Source organism: Rhinolophus ferrumequinum, chromosome 3, assembly GCF_004115265.2.
Source record: "Rhinolophus ferrumequinum isolate MPI-CBG mRhiFer1 chromosome 3, mRhiFer1_v1.p, whole genome shotgun sequence".
Lineage (NCBI taxonomy): Eukaryota > Metazoa > Chordata > Mammalia > Chiroptera > Rhinolophidae > Rhinolophus > Rhinolophus ferrumequinum.
Genome location: NC_046286.1, coordinates 20,138,843 through 20,162,895, shown reverse-complemented (window position 1 = coordinate 20,162,895; position 24,053 = coordinate 20,138,843). Strand labels below are relative to the sequence as shown.

At 37.6% G+C, this 24,053-nt stretch overlaps 1 protein-coding gene across 2 annotated transcripts; it reads right to left on the bottom strand.

The window, feature by feature from the left end:
* Positions 1 to 699: 699 nt before the first annotated feature.
* On the bottom strand, positions 700 to 3,487 carry IL17A (interleukin 17A). 2 transcript variants are annotated; one of them, XM_033094306.1, is made up of 3 exons: positions 3,461 to 3,487; positions 2,188 to 2,390; positions 700 to 937 (listed from the first exon to the last, which is right to left on the bottom strand). In XM_033094306.1, the coding sequence occupies exons 1-3, from the start codon at positions 3,485 to 3,487 to the stop codon at positions 700 to 702; spliced, it is 468 nt and encodes a 155-aa protein (XP_032950197.1). The 2 variants fall into 2 exon arrangements, with proteins under 2 accessions (XP_032950197.1, XP_032950206.1); XM_033094315.1 differs by having other exon boundaries at positions 2,188 to 2,384.
* Between the last annotated feature and the right edge of the window lie 20,566 nt (positions 3,488 to 24,053).

Below are 24,053 nucleotides of genomic sequence, written 5' to 3'. Positions count from 1 at the left end.
AATTTTCTTCCCAAATTTTATTATGACAAATTGTTTTTATTACATGGGTTTAACAGAGCAGAGAGTTACACGTGCTATCTCTTTTGTGAAACCTCAACAATTTAAAAAATTAAGTTAATAAATATGAAATTAAGTACAGTCTTTTTTTTTCAGCCATGTCGTGCACTGCTAAGAGACAAAGAAGAAAATCCTGTATCCATATGTAGTACAAACTCAGAAATTTTCAACTGCTGTTTACTCCTATTTGGATTTCCCTAGGCAGAACAGATAATCGTACTATTTCACCTTTCTCTAAAGACTTAAGAAACATAAATAGATCCATAAATAGCTCATATAAATATAGGTTTACCTTTTAAATAATAACATTCCAAGTCTGGCATACTGTCTTCTTTTAAAAAAATACAAAATAAGACATGTAATTCATTAAAAAATGAATTTGGGGACCTAAGATTCTCAGGGCCTTTTAAATACATAAATAACTTAAAGCACTTAGAAAAGCAAACAAGAAGCTCATAACTTTCCTCCTTGGGGAGAGGGAAAAATGATTCAGATTCAATCTCTGTATCAAAGTGTTACCTTTGAAACTTCAGTTGAATGAACTTGTTTAAGAACACTAGTGAGTTTGCTCAGAAATGGGGCTGGGTCTACTCCCCAGAAAGCCCTAACTGATTCGGGGAGCTGGGGTCAGACTGGAAACTCTTAAGCTGCATGGAGGACCATGGGTTTGACACAGGTACAGCCCACATCTACCAGCATCTTCTCCAGCCGGAAGGAATGGGGGCAGTTCCGAGGCTCCCTTCGCAGGACCAGGATCTCTTGCTGGATGGCAACGGAGTTCAGGTGGTGGTCTAGCTTCCCTTCAGCATTGACACAGAACAAGTGGCGGCACTTCGCCTCCCAGATCACAGAGGGATATCTCTCGGGGTCCTCATTGCGGCTACAGGGAAGACAAAAGCCAGGGAGAGAGAGTGAATTCCTGGTAAAGCAGGAGGACAAGCCAGCAGGAATAATCGCAGGGAGACAAATTCACAGGGTAACAAGTGATAGGCATTGCAAATTCTCTAAGTACCGTTAGTCTGAAAAAGGAGTAGTTTCAGAAAAACTTGGATTTTTAAGCACATGAGATGTTTCAGAAAAAAGACAATGATCTTTTCCCCCCCAATTTCTTTGAAGAATGAACAAAATAAGATAGATTGGGACTACAGAAGGGATTTAAGTTTGACACAAAGGATAATTTTGGGGGTAATACATTTGCTAGATGGAAAAAGACCAAGGGAATCATCCAGGAATAAGATAGCTGTTAATCTGACTTAATGAAGTCTGTCTTTGAAGCATGGAATATATCAAAATTTTATCTGAATGTACATTCTTAGAACGGAGCACAGAGCTGCTATGAAGGCCTGGAAACAAAAGCTTCCGTCTCTCTATCAACTCCTCTTTTCTTTCTCTTCCAGCTGCGTGAATAATTTGCTTTGAGTTTGAGTTGGTCTTCTTGAACTATTCTTAGTAATGGGAAGAGGAGAAGAAACCCTACAGTCAGGTGAATCTGTAGGTACCACATAACTGAGGCTTATTTGTTTAAAATCAAGTCATCAAAATACATTTTGTGTTTAATTCTTCACGGGATCTAAATACTACAAGTAGCAAGGACACAACAAATATAGGCCTGTTGGGGATGTAGATCAAGACTAACTTAAAAAGAGGTGAAAATATCCAACATGATACTTCCTCCATTGAGATTCAAACTATATTTTCCCAGTGCTCATAAGACCAAAAAAAAGTACAAAATTTCCAGTTAATTGCTAGTTATTTCCAAGCAATCTTCTCACTGGTAGCTCTGGTTAAAAAAAAGAGAATTCAGTGATAAATGTCTATTTTTTAAAATAAACCAACAATAAACTTGGGATGTCATAGATATTAGAACGATGACCACCATTAATTTGGATGGGTTTTTGGTGTCAGTGACAATGAGATCTAATAGGATAGGTATTGGGAGTAGGGATATCCTGTGCTCTATCAAATAAGTTTGTAGAATGAAAGTTTGAGAATCATTATTTTCCACAATGGCCTCTCCAGTTTTGACAGATTATTCTGAGTGAGTAAAATTATCCTCGAGATGACTTAACTGGCAGTCTGATGTACAAAAGGTAGAAGAATACAAAGATTTTATCTGGAGCGCTTACGTACTGGAGATTCCAAGGTGAGGTGGAACGGTTGTAGTAATCGGAGGGCCTTCTGGGATTTGTACTCCGGTTAAGGATATTTAGGTTGACCTTCACGCTCTGAGGGAATCTCTTGTCCTCAGTATTTGGGCATCCTGGATTTTGTGGGATTATTACTGCTGCCTTCACTATAGCTACCAGACTCACCAGTAGCAGTAGTGACTGGAACTGAATGGGAAAGGAGAGAAAGGTGAGAGACTGGATTAACATGTGGTTTTGTTAACAAATTTTGATGATTGTATTTGTAATCATAGAGAACATACGATGTTACAGGACAGATCAGTTAAATGAAAAACTGGTTTCATGACCAAAATAATGTTAAGACCATAAAGTTTTTACCAGTCTTGAATATTCTTTTGATTTAGGAAAGATACGTTACACATTGGCTCGCAGTAATTTTAGTAAAAATGGCAAGTCGTCCTGTCAGTACATGCATCAATGCCAGATCATGAAGGTCATATTGACCTTGATTTTCTAGGAGGAAGTGTCTTCCTATACCACTGTTCTCTGTGCCAGCAGTCTGTGAAGTCCTATGTGAAGTCAAATGTACACTTAGGGAGAAAGGGCCATAGAAAATCCATGTGCAAAATCAGTATTTGTATTAGAAATTGCTGTTGGTACCACTGGCAAACATCCAACAAAAAAGCTGGATCCCCTTTTTGTTTTCTCAGGTATATTTTACAGTTTTCTAAGATTATGTGTATTGATTCTGTAATCAAATTACATTTCAAAAAAGATATTTTTAAAATATAAGGGCCATTTACTCTAAACCACACTTATACTGTATCTGATGAGAACAAATAGGTTTGGTGTACCAAGACTATGGCATAATAATAAAATAATGGAAAGAAAAGTCATTTCCACAAGTTAGTAAATCCTCAAGGATAGTGACCCATCTTATTTTGGATGAAAGAAAAATTCTGTGGGAGAATTATATTAAATCACTTGTACTCAGAAAAATAAACATTTTTTCTTACTACACAGCATTATGTGACACTTCTTGTGTGGTTTAGCCCCAATACAACTATCTTTCAGTTTTAATCTCATCTTTCAAACTGAAGTGTGTCAGTTCTTGAAAATGCTATACAATGACAAGTCTCTACAAGCTTTCATTTCCTATTCTATATAATCAGTAGTCTTAGATCTCCATAGTTAGAATCCAGAATTTCATACCCACAGTCAAGAAGTATTAACTGGTGCCAGTCAACAAGAGCAATGCACATTAGTGCAGGACTCACCATGGATGAAGTTCCTACAGGAGCCATTGTAGTTTCTCTTGATTAACTGGAGACGGATGAGCTTTTGCCTGCTGCGAGACGGATAAAGTGCAGTGCTATCTTCTCCCTTTTTATAGGACTTTGCTTCTTCTGTGGTCACTTACGTTGGCGTGTCAGAGTAGGTTCAAGGGTGACACCATTTTGGTTAAAAGTTCCATCCCCAAATGAGGTCAGAGAAGAATCTCCCCTTTGTGACGGGTAATATCTGCTTGATATCGTGAAGGAAACTGGGAAGGACAGAAATTCATGTTTCTAAAGAGTATGTCTTCAAGGAATTATTACTTGTCAGAAGCTGAGCAAAGATGCTTTACTTCTGAGCTTATATAATTAATGTATGGGCATATATAAAGCTGCCATAAGATCTATGCTCTATTTTAATGGCTCATGGGAAAATAAAAGTTTGACATAACATTCAAATTTTCTGGTGCTATGTGCCTTGATTTCCAATTCTTTTCCTCACCATATTCCCTAGCCAGATGTTGTGGAGACCATTTCCGAAACTTCTCAAAATCTCACCGTATAAACAAATAAAAAAGGAATAAATAATTAAATGATGACAGGACATATTGTTTTATTGAATTAACACCTGCTTTGTTGAATGTCTACTCTGCTAAGGAACTAATAACTAGGTTCAAGAGACAGGTGATTTACAATTAAATGCATGTCTAACTAACCAAGCATCTTGTTGACTCATGCAATTCTTTAGGAGGAAAGAGATGGAGATGGAAGAGTGAGGAGATGTAGACAGACAATGGAAGGAATTGAAAATGGAGATAGAGACTGAAGAAAGGTGATGGAGGTAGAGGAAAGGAGAGCAATGAAGAGTAGAGAATGATAAGAACAAGAAGGGACTATTTCTGTTCTGTTTGCTCCTTTATTCTGTCTTTAGATTCACGTACACGTGATATGTATTTGTCTTTCTCCATCGGACTTATTTCACTTAGCATAATGTTCTCTAGGTCCATTCATATTGGGGGCAATAGGTGGGGGGGTTATCACTTTGTGAGGGGTATAAATGTCTAACTATTACATTGTTTTGTATATCTGAAACTAATTTTTAAAAAATCTAAAAAAAAAAAAAGAACAAGAAGGGAGAGGCGTGAGGGGGGATAAGGAGGAATGAGAGAAGGGAATGGTTCTCTCCTTCCTTTTCTCTCTGCTGTCTCACTGAGATGGACTTTGATTTCAGGTCCTTGAGGATAACTCCGCCCGAGGAACACTGGGGACCAGCCTGAGGATGATAAAAATGAGAGGTCAGTGCATACAGATGTGGCTGATAGTATGTCACCCTCTCTCTGCCCTACTCCCCAGTGAGGTGAACAATGAGTCCCAGGTACTCTCAGCTTATGTTTCATATTATACATGGTAAGATAGGGAGGCTGGCTAGCAGTTCTATTAATAACTCAACGGTTGGTGTGTATAAGAAGGTTGCTGAATTGGGGGCCTGTTTTTCTTGAAATCCGTTCCTCCTTACCCTGATCCAGTCTGTATTTCAAGCTGCTGACCCTTCAAGTTGCTTTCTCAGACTCCCTGGTCAGCTGGCTTTTAGCAGGGTGTAGCCAGAGGGAAACTGGAGGGCAGAAGAATGGGAGTGGGGAGAAGGAAGACGTCTCCTCACTCTGTTTCCTAGGGCACTGCTGCTCTCTTTGTCCCTCCAGCCTTGGGATGATAGTAGCCTCTCGTTGATGCCAATCTCAATCATCATGGATAAAACTTTCTTGCATCAAATCTCCTCTGTTTGCAAATGCCTGAAGTGACTTCTGTTTTGCTGGCTAGATAGACCCTGACTTCTCAGTGAGGGAGCTCATGAGGGGCTGAATTGCAGGGGTGATCGTAGGTGATCTTGATAGGCAAAGCCGATCGAGACGGAAGAGAAAGTGAGAGGCATCTTCTCCGGATTCCCCTAGTTCTGGTGTTGACATCAGCCCCTGTCCTTGAAGACATGGAGTCACTGTGAGATCTCCTGTCCCTCCTCTGCACGTGATCAGGTGGCAATCTCAGAAGCTGCTGTGTCTTTCACATCTATTCCCCATTCCCAGGCCGACTGCCATTACTCTAACTTATACTCTCACCCACTTGGACTGTTTAATAGCCGTCTTCACTCTCCCCAATAACTGCCTTCTACCCATTTCAACATTCCTGCAATAATGATGCTCAAATCATGGCTCTGATTATGTTTTTTTTTTTTCAATTAAAGTTTATTGGGGTGACAATTGTTAATAAAGTTACGTAGATTTCAGGTGTACAATTCTGTAATACATCATCTATAAATCCCATTGTGTGTTCACCACCCAGAGTCAGTTCTCCTTCCATCACCATATATTTGATCCCCCTTTACCCTCATCTACCATCCCCCTCCCCCCTTACCCTCTGATAACCACTAATCTATTGTCTGTGTCTATGAGTTTTTGTTTCTCATTTGATTATGACTTTTCTTGTCCTATGAGCTTACATACAGAACAAAATGCAAAACCCTTAGCATTTGAATTCGTATTTAAGTCACTACTATTTGAGATTTGCAACCTTTCTAGCTTCACCTCCCACCATGCTCTGAGACCTAGGCTCACGGGTCCTGATTGTCCTCCTAACGTCTGTGCGCTTTTTGGTTAAGGTGCTGTCTCTGAAATACCCTTGCCCATTCTCATTTTATCAAAATAGTACATGTCTTTCCAGAGCCTGTTGAAATGTGTCTTCTAGGTCTGTAAGTCTCTCCTCGTTACTTTAGTAGAAATGAATGGCTCCCATAACACGTAGCTTATACCGACCTCTTTAGTAACTTCTGCTTCATTTTGTACTGTGTTTTATTTGGCTGAAAAAAGTATGTTTAAGACATATGAGTATGTCTATTTCTGTTTTTAGATTTTACTGTAATCCTTCAAAGCCAGTGTGTTATTCATCTTTGTAACTCCCGTGGTGCCTAATGTCGAGCTTTATACAACATGGGTCGTCACAGATTTATTTTGTGTTGCTGATTTCTCTGTGATACACAGATGTTCATGCGTATTTCTAGTGTATTGCATGTCATTTTTTTACATATCTGGTTTTTCCTGCTACCTGAAGACACGTAGCCATCTTATTAGTCTTTGTATCACCTAACATAGTGCCTAGTGAATAGTACGTGCTCAATATTTTTACTGGTTGACAGTATGAATAATGTTATTTGGGTAGTTCAAAATCTTGAATATTTTGGGGGGGGTCCCGATTGCTTTCCAATGACTATATTGAGCTGTCATTAATGCCTTGATTCCCATTTCTGATCCTTTCGAAAGCAGTGTGACAATATTGTGGCCTATTTTGAACCATACGGAGTGGAGAAAAGAGTTCCGTGCTTGTTACTTTCTGGCAAGGATGTGCTGGAGGAAAATGTGTTTGCTGCCAGTTCTTTTGATTAATGGCTAAGGGGGAAAAGCTGACTCTAGCTGATCTCCTTATACTTGCCTCACTATGCCAGTGAAATCCTGTATGCCATTCTTCAAAATATTCAACTTTTGATTTAAAATAAGAAGGAGAAACAAGGCGTGCGTTCACAAAAGTATACAAATAATCCCTTTGAGGTGGGTGGGGGTGAAGCTGGCTGTGCTCAGCCTTGAGTAGGACCGGTTTTCTCCATGTATGTTTGGACTGGAAGCCTGTGCCTCCAGGAGAAACAACTGGAAGCACAAGAAGGTGTGCAGAGTGAGGAAGGGCTCTTCCTCTGTATCTGTCTGTAGGCACAGCTGGTTCAGGTTGGGATCCTAGCCTGTTGATATAGAAGGAATGCTGGACTGAGAACGAGGGTGCCTAGAACAGCGGATGAGAGCGCACTTTCATTTTCATTGTGGCTCTGCCATTAACTACCCATGTCCTTGGGTACTTCATGTCTTTTGAGGCTCAGTGTGACTGTAGATAAAATGAGTTTTTGCCCCAGGTAGTTGATTATGTGTGAATTTTTTTTAGAGAAAAAACCAATACGTTGCAGTAAATTAAGGGTAATTATTTTGCTTAGTGGTTTTCCTCAGGGTTATTAATCTTGCTACTTTGAAGGCTTGGGAAACAGATATCCACAAGTAATGAGGAACTACACATTGGGAGTTGGGAGCTGGGTAAGGAGGGAAGAAGACAAGGAGTGGAGACTGGGAAATATTCCTGGGAGCCAAGCATGCATTTCGAGGAATAATACTCGTAAACTGTATGTGGGCTTCTTGATTTAGGGAAATGATTTTTCAAGGCCCTTGACATTATTAGGTTCACCAAGAGTATTCCTTTCTACTTGCATAGTAGAATAAATATAAAACAGAAGAAAAATTTCTTCCTTTTGTATCCAGGAGAGAGCATTGTGGAGTTGTCTCAATGTGGTAGAAAATTAAGACTGCTGTTAAAAAATTAAATAAATAAATAAACAAATTGAAAATTTTTTTCTTGCTTAGGTGGTGAGGTTACCATTGAGATACTATTGCCTTTTTTTTTTTTAAGTTTATTGGAGTGACAATTGTTAGTAAAAATACATAGATTTCAGGTGACTATTGCCTTTTAATTTCTATTCTACAGCATTTTTTTTTAAAAAATAAAAATTACGATGGTCTCAGTATAGGAGGAAGCGCTGTGCCATCATCAGTGATTACTGTGCTTTATAATTTAAAGGCAATGGCTATTCAAAGAAGCAGGTGCCATTTTGTTTAATGCTGTGCACATCACCACTAAGACTCCTTTCTCTCTTACTTTTGATTTAATATAAAGAGGGTAATGAGTAGCAGAGAATTCTCTTGGGTTGACTGGGGCTGACATTTTGAAAATAGGCCAGCATTCAAGGAGCAACATCAGACACTTAAAGGAAGACGTGATATTAAGGGGGGTAGAATGTTTGTAATAGAGACTCACGTGGGAGGTCCTGGGGAACTGATAAGTTAGGATTTAATTGAGATCCAGATTTATATCCAGTTATCAAGGTCTAGATCATCTATCCCAATTTCAGAGTATTAATGGTGTTATGTACCAAAGGCTCAGCTCTAAGATGAAAGCTGATAAGTCATGAGAACCAGGCTTAAAATGTATAAAATTAACATGGTTTATTCAGCAGGAAATATCAATCTTAGTATAAACCTGATAACATTGTTGTTTCCCTCCAGTGTTAGAAGACTGTTAGGTATTCACTGTGGCTGTGTTTCTGAGGGACTTTCTGAAAAATGAATTGTTAGATGGGAATACTCCAGGGTTATGTATGTACAGGCTTCCTCTGGAATCCCTGGTGGAGAATTTCCTCTCCTTACATGACATGATGAATTGAAGGAATGATTAACAATGAGGACATTTGAACAGAGTCATTGTTAATGGGCTGGTGAGGGCTGAGAGACAGAATCTTTTTCAATATTTGGGTTCTGTTTTTTCACCATTGGTCATTATAGCTCTTGGTGGGTTGTTCTCTCCTGATGAAGACCCTCTATAGTTACCCTTTGAGTAACTAATTTTCTTTCTTTTACTATTGCTTTTACTGTTGTAATATCACTATTACTGTTGCCCCTACCAATTCCAGACTAGACTATTTTTATTGATAGAATCAGATCACAAAAACTGTTTGGACATCTTTAGAGACATACCTAATCTATATGGTCAAAAGAACATTGAACAGGCATTGCATTATCCACATGAGGTATTTGATTGAAAGGCATTCTGTTCCTGGTAACTTCCAAATAGCGTAGAATGCCTCTATCATTTGGGTAAATGAGACTTGCCCGTACACCTCTTTCCCAGCCCCAAAGCACTGAGTTAATTCCTGGAAGCTGTGTAAGAGATCAAGCATGTGAGAAGGAAGACACATCACATCACGTCATCTCAAAACAGCCGCAATTCTTCAGTGTTTCCCCAATCCCTACATTAAATCCACCATCAAACATATCATAGAAGCATGTCAATTTCTCCTTTGAGTAATACCTGCTAACCTCATGGAAACCAAGCCTCTTCCTTAGTTGGGTTTCTCACTAGCCTTTTACTGAAACACTGATTTAAAGTGGGTCAGAAAAACTTTCCATTTTTTTCAAACAAATAAATTTAGAATTCTATACCTATACGTTAGCAGGCACATGCAAATTTGTTTTACGGGTGGCCTTCCCTTTGGTAATGCTGACTTCATCTGACAACCTGAGAATTAAGGTCAGTAAAATGACTGAAGTTTCAAGTCTGAACGGAAGTCACTGAAAAGTAAGGTCTAAAATTAAACAAGAAAACCAAACCACACATGGAGGTTGGGCTAGCAGCTTTATTTTCTTTGCAGCAATTTTGAAGTTAATATAATCTAGAGACAACCACAGATGTATTTAAAAGGAAAGATACAGCATATGAACCTGGAACAATTTGCTAATTGGTTTTTCTTGTTAGACGATATAGAGGATGCTTTGGTGAGGAGACTGCTCCGTGCATTAGAAATATAGTAAAACTAATACATAATGATACTGTATTTCTTTATTCCAAAATAAGGATTTTATGCTAAAATTTGAGCTGATTTATAACAAAAATTCAAATAATAAATAAAGTAGATATAAAAATATGAAGTCAGGCCCAGGAACAGTAAAGTTAAGATGTGGGAAAAGTTCATAAGGACCAATGTAATTACTCTAGTTGAGGTCTATATTTTTCTCTGAGCTTCCCTGGCAACCAAAGAGAAAATGTAGTTGTGCTCAGTTGCACTGTTCTCATTATGAGAAAGGAGAAGCTAGCTAATTCCTTAGAAGAGAGGAGTTTTCTGTCGTTACAGTTTGAAATAAAATGTTTCTCTGGGACTTATAAAGGGCTCCTGTTTTGTACATTGATTAAGGACAAATTTTTGGCATCAGACCTTCCCATAATCAAGTCTCAACTTCACATTGGTAGCTGTGTGCCCTTGGAAAAATTATAGCACATCTCAGTTTTCATATCTACAGAATGGGGATAATAATAGAACATAATTCATAGATAGTTGTGAGGAGTAAATTAAATAATATTATGTGGCTTGGCATGTATTATGGGCTCAATGAATGTTGATAAAATATTAACTTTTATTGGACTGTCAGGGCATGAGAATCTGTGAGAGTCTGTCAAACTTTTTTGAGAAGAGACATTGGATCTGAGGGATACTAGTTATCTGTTCATTTTATACCTACACTGAAGCAGGTAAGAAGGTTTCTTCAGGTTTCCACATGGCCTGGATGAAATAGCACCTATTTGGGGCCAGGCACTGTGCTAAGATCGGGGGTAATAGCAGGGTCTAAGCAGAAAAGGCTCTGCTGTCAAGGAGCTGACATTCAGGGCAATCCATGCCCTTTATCCTATTTTGTGTTTACCAAACTACTGATAACAAATTAGGCTTCTTAAGTACTTAGATAACCTGGAAAACAGTGCCCTGGATGGTAGACAGACATTCTGATTGTGGAAAGGAATAATCTCAGCTACAAAATTATTAATTTGTCCTTCTGGTTTATATATTATTACACTGACAATAAAGGAATTTCAAGGTTTACTGTATATTGTATTGAACTTCACTCAGAACTTCCACCCACTATATGTATACATTTTATATCTCTGTCTCTGAATCTCTGTATCTGTCTGTCCTGTCTGTCTGTCTATCTATCTATCTGTCTATCATCTATCTATCTATCTATCTATCTATCTATCTATCTATCTATCTATACACACACAGAGTTTTTCTTCTGACCTGAAAGTGATATATGCTCATTTATTATACAAAATAATGGGGAGTTGGGGGGGCAGGGAGAGGAAGCAAAAAGAAAGAAAACAAAATTAATCTATAATCCGAGGTTTTAGGAATAAGCTTTGGAGTACACTACTACGGTTATTTTACAAAATTGGGATCATTTTAAGTATATTATTCTAGTTTTTAAAAATACATTTGAAAATCTATAAGTATTTATTTGACAAAATTGGAACACATTATAATACTGTTTATAACCTTTTTTCTCATCTACAATATATTCTAAACATTTTGCCCTTTTTAAAGCTTTTTTTGTGTGTTGTGTGGTGTGTGTGTGTGTGTGTGTGTGTGTGTGTTTGAAACACATTGGCTACCTAATATCTTGAGAAGTAGATGAACACTCTATTGTTAAATATCTGCCTATTGTTAAACATTTTGATTGTCTCCCAGTTTTCATGATCTCTTTGACTTCTCTATGTCCTCTCCTTATAGAAGTAACAATCCTAACGACTGGGTGCTCATTAGGATTATTGTAGAGTTCTACATTTGCAAAGTTACTGAATTTGGCTGAAGGGCAGTGTTGTCAAGATAAAATCAAAGAAAGTGCAAGACCTAGAGAGTTACACATACTTGGTTGTATAAGTAGAGTGACCTTTGTGAATTCACAACACTGGGAAATTGCAAAGGTTTTTAATGATGGCTTGATTCAGCAGGAAGCAACTCTAGCTAAAGAGTTCAGAAAAAACAACAAACTTAGTGACAAGGCTCAGCAGGATGGGTTAGGAGAACAAAGCTTGTTTTGTTGCTATAGGAATATGAAAAGTTTATTTGTAATGGAGCACATTCAATATTTTAATTTAAAGCAGATACATTATTAAATGAAAAGATTTATTTGTTCAGGCATCTCTGAGTTGCAGTTTTCCGGCTTGTACTTTCCCATGTACAAGACAGTTTCCTACCAATTTTTGCTTGATACGAATAAATAAATTGTGTCAAACTCAACAGCTTTACTAAGGAAAATATGTTATCTTGTCCACAGGAACATGAATATAATGTATTATAATCTATTTACAGATACATGACAAAATATGAGAAAAAATAATGCTTTAGATAAATTGACAGAGATGTATGAAGCTTGTTAACAATTCTCGGTAATGTTATTACAAGGGCAATAGTTATTAAAGACAGCAGCAAAAACATTTACAACAGAAAAGCCTGTGAAGGTATGAAAAACAGTGGTCTGCCGTATGGTAGGTGTCAACTAAATATAATGATGGAAACGTGATGTTACAGAACAAGACCTTTTAGGGTTTATCCATTTATTCAATCTCTACAACAATCCTTAGGATACTATTATCCAAATTTACAGAAAAGAAAACTAAGGTGTGGTGGGTTTCAGAAACTCATTCAACATCATCTAGCCAGCAGGTGGTGGCCCTGAGATGGATCACAGATAAGTCTGATTCTCAAGGCTATGGTCTTTTCATTATGAAAAACTGAAAATATTGATATTGGAAATATTTTTAAAACTTATATAGCAACTGACCTTCCAACTTCTGAAGTTAACTTTCTGATATTTTGGTTTCAAAATTTGAAGTCTTAAAATGATTAAATTATTTTTTTCTCATCCATTTGGGGCTATCACCTCTTTCATTTACCATTGTCCATTATCTCCTTTTGACAATCCCTCTTTGCCTAGTGTATGAGTGTGTCTAGGCTAAAATACAAAGGTCTGACAATTAAGTTCGTGAACTTGTTGCAAAGATGTTCTAACTTTTTTGGGTCAGAGGGGTTATTCACTATGAATTTAACCAACTGGACAAACAGTTAACCAAGTTTACTGTTTGGAAGTGCTGAAAAGGCTGTGTGAAAAGTAGACAACCTGAACTTTTTGTCAGCAGTTCATGGCTCTCTCATCACGACAATGCACCAGCTCACACTGCACTGTCTGTGAGGGAGTTTTTAGCCAGCAAACAAATAACTGTATTGGAACATCTTCCCTCACGTGATCTGACCCCCAATGACTTCTTCTTTCCCTGAAGATAAAGCAAATATGAATGGGAGAATTTTGATGATATTTGGGACATCAAGTGTAATACAACGACAACGCTGATGGCCATTCCAGAGAAAGAGTTCCAAAATTGCTTTGAAGGGTGGTCTAGGTGCTGGCATCAGGGCATAGCTTCCCAAAGGGAGAACTTCGAAGGTGATTTAATGATATTCAGCAAGGAGGTATGTAGCTTTTTTTCTAGGATGAGTTCGTGAACTTAATTGTCAGATCTCGTATACCCAACATATGTTTATTTTGTGATCCACTCGAAGTGAGATTTCCCACAAACATTAAATTAGGGGAACAGAGAGAAGTGTCTATGTTTCCCTGAGTATCAAGGTAAAAGAATTAATGCTCATTTCCTGGTTGGATTGGAAGATCAGTAAACCTTTTCTTTTTCTTAAAAAAAGGTGGGGGAAGTGTTGGAAGGAGTAGAATTTAAGCATGAGAACCAGATAGGGGAAAATTACACGATGGCTATGAATCAGATTGGGTTTTGGTTTGATCTGAAGAACTAGGACATGACAGTCATAATGCGTTTTAGCAATGGAGAAAAAACTTTGCATAAGTCAGGGTTTAAACACTAGACCAGTATTGAGTTAAACCTCATAAACATAATACCAAGTATGAGAGTAGAGGAAGAGCAATTGAAAAACTCTCATGTACATATCATTTTTAAATATTTGGTTAGAATTCAATTGTATGTATATACAATCATTTATTTATTTAGTCTCCTATTAATGCATTTTAAATTCATTTCAAATCAGTCACTATATTAATATAGAGGTAAATATCTTGTCAGTTAGAGTTTTTGTTAAATACATGTTATCACTATAGGGTATATAAGAATATTTGTATTATTGTCTATGTTTTACTGAGAAGCTTTGAAGATTATATAGTTTCTTTCTTTGTATATAAAAGAACAGTGGAGCTAACTTAATCAAAAATGTGGGAATTGATCATAAGGATATAAAGATGGTCCAGGAACCAAAGTCAGGAATGACAGCAGGAATTCAGGGAGTACTGAAACATGCTAACAACAAACAGGGGTCAAGCTGTTGCTGTCTCACTTTCCCCTACTCCATCTTCCATGAGCTCTGTCATTGTCCTTTTCTCTGGGTCTGCCATGTTCACATATTCTCAGATCCACCGATAGGCATTTCTCAGTTCCAAGCTGTGGACGCAGGAAAGCCAGAGTATCTTAACTGACTCATGGCCAATCAGGTTTGATGGAGCAGGATGATGTAGTACACAAAGGGCTGCTGGGAGCCCAGTTGTGGTTCAGTTAGCCCTGTTCTCTAAGAAAAGGAGTGGGAGTTGGGGAGACATGCTAAATGGTGTATGTACTTTAAGTAAATTTCCTCCTATGAAAGAGAAAAAAACGTATGTAGGTAGCAAACTAGTTTCTTTCCTCCATACTGTCCAATCTTGACAAGACTGTCTCCAGCTCTTTGCGCTGTAGTATTCTTCTCAACCTGGGTGAAACGATGTTTTTAATTTGTTGATGGCATATTCTTAATATATGTAATAATTTATACATGTATGCTGCATATGTTTATTATATAATTTATTGTATATATAATGTGTATATATAGGTATCTAAATGTTATGTATAAATTTCTTTTGGTTATCTTCACTAGACATTGTTAAGTTGCAGTTCTTGGCATTATACAAAGCATGTATGGGAGTACTTAATACCTGCCTGATTATCTTTCCAAGATGTTTTCCCTCTCTCAAGGCTGGACAGACCTCATTATCTGTCACTTTTAAAAATAGTTATAAGTTTTAAATAAGTTTATATGGATCCTGCTGAGCCTATGGTTTTTGTGTGTTTTTTTTTTAAACTTTTCTTTGATAACATCTGCTTCATTAAGCAATGAAACCAAATGTGGGTGAGTTTAACACTTGAAAGTGAGAGACAGGGAGCCAGAGTCCTATGTGGGCTAAACACAGCATCTGCTAGACATGATGAGTAAATAGCCATCAAGGAAATGGTTTACAGACCATCTGACCGAGGTGAGAAACTCACTTGTTTGCATTTATGCTTGTTGCCAGAAGAGATACTTCAGCAGGGTGCCCGGTATTCATAGGAAGGCCCTAGAATGCTGTTTTTGGGGAGCTGGATCTCAGTAGAAATATATTGCCCACTGGTTGTCCTAATTCATCAAACATATCCATTTATCTATCCATCCATCCATCCATCCATCCGTTCATCCATCCACCCCATCTATCCATCTAGTAAACACTTATTGAATAATTACTGTATAAAAAAAGCAAGAATGACAGTTTTAGAAGGAGCACTGGTTGTGACACACTCAAAGTTCACAAATTAATAAGAAAGCTTTGAGATCGACACATCTGGTTTCACTCTGTTACACCTTAGCTATGTGACCTGGTCAAGTTATATAACATTCTCTAAGACACAAATTCCTCATCTTTAAAATGGCAATAATAATATGCAGCATAAAGTTATTTATTGGAGGATTAGAATGTTTTTTTCAGAGACATAAATACTATATATTTTTATTTTCAATCATCAAATCATATTCATCACCAATCACAGGAGTTCTTATCTTACAGGAAATCAAAATTGTATGCACTCTGGACTACATAGAAAGAATAGAAGTTCTTCCTTCCATAACCTGTCATTCTAAGGAGATTGCTTCATGTGGGTTATAACGTAACAAGACATCTAAAGAAAGACAAATCCAGGTTGTCAGAATGTTTTGTCTACTTGTTGCCAAATTCAGCTTATTTATGTACTATTATATCCACATAATCTATTTTTTGCACTTTTCATCTGTAGGTTTGGCCAGCAGGTAGACATACCTTTAGACTCATAGATGTACAGAATGAAAAATGGAAATAATCCAGAGAGTTTATCCAATCTATAAGAGTTCTCAAAAACTTGTCTAAATATCTATGGTTTATCTAAACACATTCAGAGAAAGAGATGTTATAACTGCCTTGGAAATGTATCCTCATTTCTAACCTAAGTTCCCTCATTTGTAAATTCAATTAATTTGTTTTGTTTTATACTTTAGCAATCTCTTCCAAATTAATGAGGTCCAAAACTTTTTCATTGTCTTTGACTTTTCAAAGTTTCGACTTGGTGCTATACATCAAAGTCTTCTAATATGTAGACTGCCCTCTTGTCCTTTATAATTTCCAGCTCTGCTTCTGTCCAGCTCATTGTTTGTTGTTTTATGTTTGTTTGTTTGTTTTTGTTTTTGTCTTGCAAACACAGTGCTCCCATTCTTTCAGCAAATCTTTGCTCCTGTAAATTGTTTCTGCAGAAACTAGACAACCCCTCACTTTTTGACTATTGGATTGGCTAAGTGGTTTGAAAACTGTACAATTATAAAGTTTAAACTTTTGCTAGCATTTTATATAGGACAGAAGAGTTCAGATGGATGACGTAAGATGTGTGAGTGTTAGTCAGCTCTGCTTACACATGAACTGAGAACTGTATTTCCCAGAACCTAAGAAAGGTGGGAGATTCTGAGAGAAAGAGTCTTAATTTAGAATGCATAGATTTCTAGAAAATCCATGGATGGGAGTCAAGGGACCTGTGAATTTACTAAAATTACCAGTAACGATCGATGTGTATGTGCATTTGTTTTCAGGGGTGAGGATCTACTGATTTCATTAAGAGAAACAGGACATTTGACCAGAAGCTGTAGTTACAGGTTTGACTGGCCAAAAGAAGGTAGGATGAAGCTGGGACTGAACTAGGCCAAGATGAGACCTTGTGCCACACTATTGTGACAGAGTTTTTGCTTGGGTGCTATGGAGAGATTCAAGGTGAAGAAACCAAGTCTCACTAAAGGCTGAGCCATCCTCTAGCACTGGCCAGGAGAAATATGTACAAGGTGATCCCAGGATCTCCAGAGTATCAGAGTGCTCGAGACTTAGGCCCACATTGGAAAAGAGCTCTTCTCACTTAAAAAAGTCAGAGATCAGTAGCAACCATGGCTTTGGGCTAATTCAGAGCACTGATGTTTGGAGTAGGATGGAACTGTCTAGTTGGAGGAGGCAGGAGCCATGTGGAATATGCTTGAAAGATTAAGAACTAGATCTGGAAAGGATTGAGACAGGACCATCCTGAATGATTTCGGGTAGAAGTATCCTTACAGATGAAAAGAAGAATAGGGACATGTATGTTTTTTTAGAACATTTTGTTGATGAAGAAATTTGCGACTAGGGTTTAGCTATCTAAGTTTCTTAACTATTATCTTGTATGTTCAACATTTTTTTTTTGCTTTCATATTTTATTTATTGTAATTTTTCCTTTGGTAAACATATGTTGGTAAAAACATTTTTGGTAAAGACATTTTGAGAATGCAAACCTAATCTGTTTTGAAGAGGAAACTTAAGAAAGTGATAGAGTTTAGTGAGAAGGGGGAGAAGTACTATCTTAGCTGGGCAGTGGGAAACATGGTGGTGTAGCTACTGGTGAGGAGAACCCCCTTTCTGTGGTTGATGTACACTGTGGGGAACCATCACTTACATCACTCCCACCCCAAATATTCATCGCCTAATTGTCCTTTGATCATATTCACATCCATGAGGCTATCACTCCCTACTGAACTTCTGACAAATCTCTCACTCTCCTCTTCCTATAGCAGGAGTTTTTAACCAGGAAGGAGATCAGTGACTTTTACAAACTAACCCCTCAATGTGTCTAATTGAGGACACATATGGTATGTATCAATTGTTAAAAGAAATGATTTGACATTTATTTGCATATGGTTTACCTTCCCCAGTAATACTCTAAGTTCCATTGGGGTTTGTGGAGTCAGACACACGTGTTTAAACCCTGGCTCTTCTGCAATCTGTGTTATTTAATATGAAATACACAACGTTGCTAAACCATGGTTCTTCATCTTTAATTGATTAATAGCTAATAGATGGTAATGTGACAAACTCACTACAGGCATTTAAAAATACTGGATACTGAGAAGAATTGAGATTGATAATATTTAAGGTTAGATAGAACACACTTAAGGCTGATGTACCTGAAACAATGTATCCTGAATTTCCTATCTACTAAATATTATTAAAAAGTAAGGATTAAAAAAAAAAAGATACACTTAAGAAACAAATGAATCCAAATTAAGTGGAATTCTTAGGTAAATTAGATCTGGTATTAGAATTATAAGGTATAAGAGGAGAACGTCTAACAGGTTTCAGGAAATCAAGTCTAAATAAGGGCAGGGAAAGGAAGCATATATAGTTTCTTTATTAAGAGGTATTATTAAAATTATTATGGTAAGAAGGATCCACAGTTTGTATCTCCTAGCAGGAAGATCAACTGTTGCTGAGATAACTAAATCAATTAATACTATAATTTAACCTGCTAGATTATAAAATATTAATCTTTGAATGTTAGTAAAATAGATGAATTCAGTTAAGATTATTTTATGACCTATTTTCTAAGGAAATAAAGTTTCAAGTTTACTTACAGAAACTATGCAAATGAAAAAGGTAATTCAATAATGACAAACTGACAGAGTGCTTAAAAAGTTGTAATTTCCCTACAAAAAGATTTTCCTACTGAAGTCAAAACATCTGACCATTAATTCCCTACAAGAATAAAAAGCTTTATATTGATGAAAAGTTAGCAGGTGGTTTAGAAGCTTCCAATTCTTGTGAATATAAGAAAAACAGCATGTGATGGGAAATATATATTGAATAATAAGAATCTAATGATTCTGAATTTATGTCTCCAACAAAATAACAATTAAAAGGTAGCCTGGAATACACAGCAAAGATAAATGTTAGAAACATAAGAAGGAATGGGATTGTAACTGGAATTAAATCTTCACTGTTAGAATAATATTTTACTATCATTTATCTTTAACAAAAATTGAAATATTTGTTTAATGTCAATTAATACAAATGGAAAATGATCAGAAAATACTTTTGTTTTTCAAAATTTTAAGACTCTTTCATGAAAATAGATATAATTGTGAGCTTTGTTCTTCAGATGTCTTTGATGAACGATTTTGCAGAGTACCAACATATTAGCACAAACTAGGAGGAAATAATCCTCTTTCTTACATATGACACATTAAGAGGCTTGGGACACCCTGGGATGGCCTTCTGGCATCTGAGCAAAGAACCACCAGGCCCCAGAGGCTACGGTTTACCTGTAACATTCCTATTCATCAGAATACATGCTTTCATTATAAAAACAATATTCTGAGGTGCTGGAAAGCTACACCTATCTTTGTTACTCTCCTGCAGCTGCAGATGAGTGAAACTTTGTTGTGGACATGCTTAATTAGCTGCTGTAAAAAGAAACCTGGAATGGGATGGGGATACCGTTAGTTTTTCTCTCATGAGATTCACTTCACTTTTGGGTGAGTCTTATGAATCAGGATCGAGAATGATAGACCATGTGGGGGAGTGAAACCTCCTTGCTGCCCATAGGGAAAAGAGACAGAATTTTAAAGCTCCAGAGGCCAAAGCTCAGTTTGCATTTGCATTTAGGGGGGCTGCATGCACCACAGTCTTTAAAATACGCTGTCTGTAGTCACATTTCTCCTACCAGGAAGTCACTGTAGTGCTTGAAATGCCACTGTCAGAGGTAAACTTCATTGCTACAGACAAGCTTTTTCCATTCCCTGGAACTCTCTTGTTATTAAAATAAGTGATGTTAAATTAAGCACATGGTGGTACAGGTTACTGGCCAAGAGCCTGATATTCCAAGGACACGTAGGAAGCCAGGAGAGAAAGCCTGGGGGTAAGAGTGGGATGAGGAAAGGGTGTTGAAAGGGCAAAAGAGATCACTTTTCCTATTTCGTCATGTGCTCAGAAACCTGTCTTGGGTATCCCCAAACCTGGGATTGCAGGCTTGATTAGGGGCTCCTGACCTGTTGCTGTCTTTCAAATTCCGCTCCAATTGCAATCTCGGGAATCTCCAGTCACATGCCCACGCTAGTGGCTTGGAGGAACATTAAAGCAAAGAAAACTTCTCTGCATATTTTGAAAACTGGGACCTGTAGAAAATATTCATATGATAAAAAATTCACCTATCACCCCATCACCTCATAAAAAAAACATCATAGCAAGTCCTCTTAGTATTTTGGTGTATTTCCTCTCTCTGTGTCTATTGTCATATGTGACTGAAATGAGCCTGGATATACAATTTTATATCTGACATTTTTAAAATTTACAATTGTATGATGCATCTGTTCCCATGTGATTGAAAATTTTTGCAAATATTATGAATGGCTACCTAAAATATCTTTTTGTGGATATACCATAATTTGTTTTAACATTCCATATTATTGAGTGATTAGACTATTTCTAGTATTCTGCTATAATACCATGATGAACATCTCTGCACATAAATCTTTGTCTCTACTTTGTATTATTTTCTCAGGCCCCTAAAAATGAAATTTATAGGGTATGAACGTTTTTGGGAATCATGCTACATACTGTCATGTTACTTTTTGAAAACTTGGGTTCAATTTGTATTACTAGCAGAGAAGGAGAGTACAGTTTCTAGTATACATGCTATTTAATTTTTTGAATGACATGAATGATAACTGTTTATTGAATCCTTTCTGAGCACTGTGATCAGAAACAACCCAACTAATAAAACAACAATGACATCAATCACAATACGTATCTTGCTAATTGATACCCAAAGAATTGCATTTAGGTGTTGTAATGTGCATTTCCTTGAAGACTGGGATACGTGGAAAAGTATTCTCACGTTTATTAGCCCTTGGTTTTTCCTCTTCTGTGAATTATCAGCTAGTTTTCTGGGCCTGGAAATTTATGGAAGGAATTGTTTCTTTGCTGATACGTGGGACTGTCCAGGGGAAGGCTAGCATTTGTAAGGTATACATGGGAGACTGGCTCAGGCCCCAGAGAGACTCTTCCTTTATTAGTTGTGAATAAAGAAAGTCTCTAAAATGGGCTCGACTACAAGTGGTTATTCCAGAGAGATCTCCAATCCATTGGAATCTCCGATGACGATGGCAAACCCTTGGGAAATAGTGTTTACTATTTGCCAAGGATGTTCTAATTGACCCATCAGTGTTCTATATTGACCCAGTAACTCCTTCCAACCACTCTCAGAGGTAGATACTCTTATTCTTGTCCATATTTTTTAGGGAGACAGATAAAAAAGTAGAGTGGCTAAACAGTGTGCTCAGAATCATACCACTAGTAGACTCACGGTTGGGCATTGAACCCGACAGTCTGCACACAGTCTGATTTCTTCACCCCTGAGCTTCAGGGGCTTACCCCAAATATCAGAAGTACCACCTACATGAGGTGGGTGGTCCTAATCTGAGCCGTCTTCATACACAGTGTTTCTTCTCTGTACTTCATACTGAATTCAATAATGATCTGTGCAGTGCTTTCTTAAATGTCTCTTCTGGTAGAATTTAAGCTCCCCAAGGGCAGGCATTTTTTTCTGTGGACAGTATATACACATTAAATATTTGTTAGGCGAGTACACGAATGGTTTTAACATTAGTGTCATGTTTTTAGTAGCTGTTTCATTGGGGGCCAGGTAGATATCTGTGCGTGGAAGTGGGGGAGGGTGTCTGAGCTGCGAAGTGAATGGGCTGCAGGCCTTGTCCTGTGAGTGAAGGTCCTGTGCTATTCTTCCCATACTCTGTCCACACTCTCCTTCTCCATCACCAAGGGCTCATCCTTGATGTCGCTGAATCTGTTCCCTGATGGGGAGCAGAATGGATCCTGATAACTTGGTTTGATCTTGAACCTTTGCAATGTCAACTGATTTTAAGAAGTATCTAGCCCACCCAGAGGGAGGAAGCAGGTGTGATGAGATCAAAGAATTTGGTTAAGACTAAGGCTCATTTGAGCTTCCTGCTTTCTGACGCCCCAGTCAGCACTTTCGTCACTGCAACACATGGGTTTAACTAGCTGTTAAGAAATTGTAAGCCAGTTTTTGTGTTTTGTTCTAGTCCAAGCTCAAGCAACTCACACATTAAAAGCACAAAGGCATAGCACTCAGAAGTGTATGTGAGGGACCAAATCCTGTCTCAGACTCTTCCCTGATGATAAGATGATGACTCTGAATGTAACTTCCAACATTGCTTTAGACCAGCACTGTGAGATAGAGATATCATGAGAGCCACATATGTAATTAAAAAGTTTTTTAAAGTAAAAGGAAACAGATGAAATGAATTTTGATAATATATCTTATTTAAACCCAATATATCATTTTAACATGCAATAATAATATGAAACATTGTTGATATTAGAAAGACAACACGTGCCAATAAATATGTACACTACAGTAACAATGTCTTATGTGATTCAGAGGCTGAAGAGAAATGTAGTTGTATAAAAACAATAAATTGGTGCTTAACAGAGAAATATTTAATAGTTGCAGTTTTTAAATTAAATCTTAATTAATTAAAATTAAATAAAATTTGAAATTCAGTTCCTCAGTCCCATTAGCTACATTTCAAGTGCTCAATAGCCCCATTCAGCTAGTGGCTTCCATGCTGGACAGCGCAGCTTTAGCGAGCCCCCAAGAGGCCTTTGTAATGACAGATGGCTCTTAGCATTTCCTTTGTGGGTAGTCTGATCTGTAGATGGCCTGGGGAGGGGTGGGGGGGGGGAGGGTGGGTTGTAGGCAATCCCTGGTTCACTCTCAGACCTGAAGCCTTCAGGGAGATCATATTGATTCTTGAGTGTTGTTTGATGGTGTTGGAGATCTATCCTTTAGTTTGTGTTCGTTTTCTGTTTTTTTGTGTTTTATTTCCTGGGGGCTGGGGGTCTCTCCCAACTTACTTCACAGAGTATTCCATTCTATTTTGTTGTTTCCCGACCATAGAGCCTAGTAATTCCTTGAAAGTCACGTTTCAGGAACCAAATCCTGGTTATGCCACGTACTGGATATATGCCTCAGTCTTCTCATCTGTAAAGTGGGGATTGTAATAGTACTTTGTGGGGTTATTATAAAGAGTAAATGCATTTATACATGTATAGTACTTATATGTGTGCTTGCAACATACTAAGCTATTGGAAAGTGTTAGTTATTACTGTTAGAAACCACAAGCTAAATGCAATTTCTGAAATCCAGGGCTTAGCTAGTTCTATTCCTTCTGCTGTAGACATTCCACCTGGGAAATGCTTATGATCCTTTAGTTCCCAGTTTAGATTTCACTTCTCCAAGGGAAGCCTTTCTTTCCTTCTCAGACTGGTTTAGTGGCTCCCATGGGCTCCCACAGCACCCTTCTCTCCCTCTTTTATAATCCTAGTTACTCAATGTGTGTTTGTTTGTTTTGTCTGTATCTGACCTGTGGAGGTATAACTCTTACTTTGTTTTCCACTGTATCCTCGGAGCTTGTCATATAACAATTTTGTAATGATAAAAATAATGGTAGTAGTAGCTAACATTTATTGAGCACTCACTAAATGAAGTTCACATAATCATCACCTATACGTTTTTGAAGAAGGTGCTATTATTTCCATTTCATAAATCAGGAGACTAAGGCTTAGGGAGGTGAAATAAATTCCACAAAGACAGCCAGATAGCAAACGGCAGAGCCAGAATTTGAACCCAGCTTGTCTGACTCTCAGCTCATCCTCTCAGTGGATCATCTGGAGTGCGTACCCCATGAGAGGTCCCTCCAGCAGAACCTAGGACCTGTTAGACTAGGATTCTTCATTTTTGGCCCAAGGACTCAGGAGATGAACTTTTCCTTTTTTATATCAGCTCTCTGAAGCAATCCTTAGGTTTGTCCCTTCCATCTCATGCTTCTGAGGTCTGCAGGTAGCCATCGGCAGCATAAATTAGGCTGGAAGGACCGACCAAGATCAGTTCTTTGGGTTTAATCAGACTCATA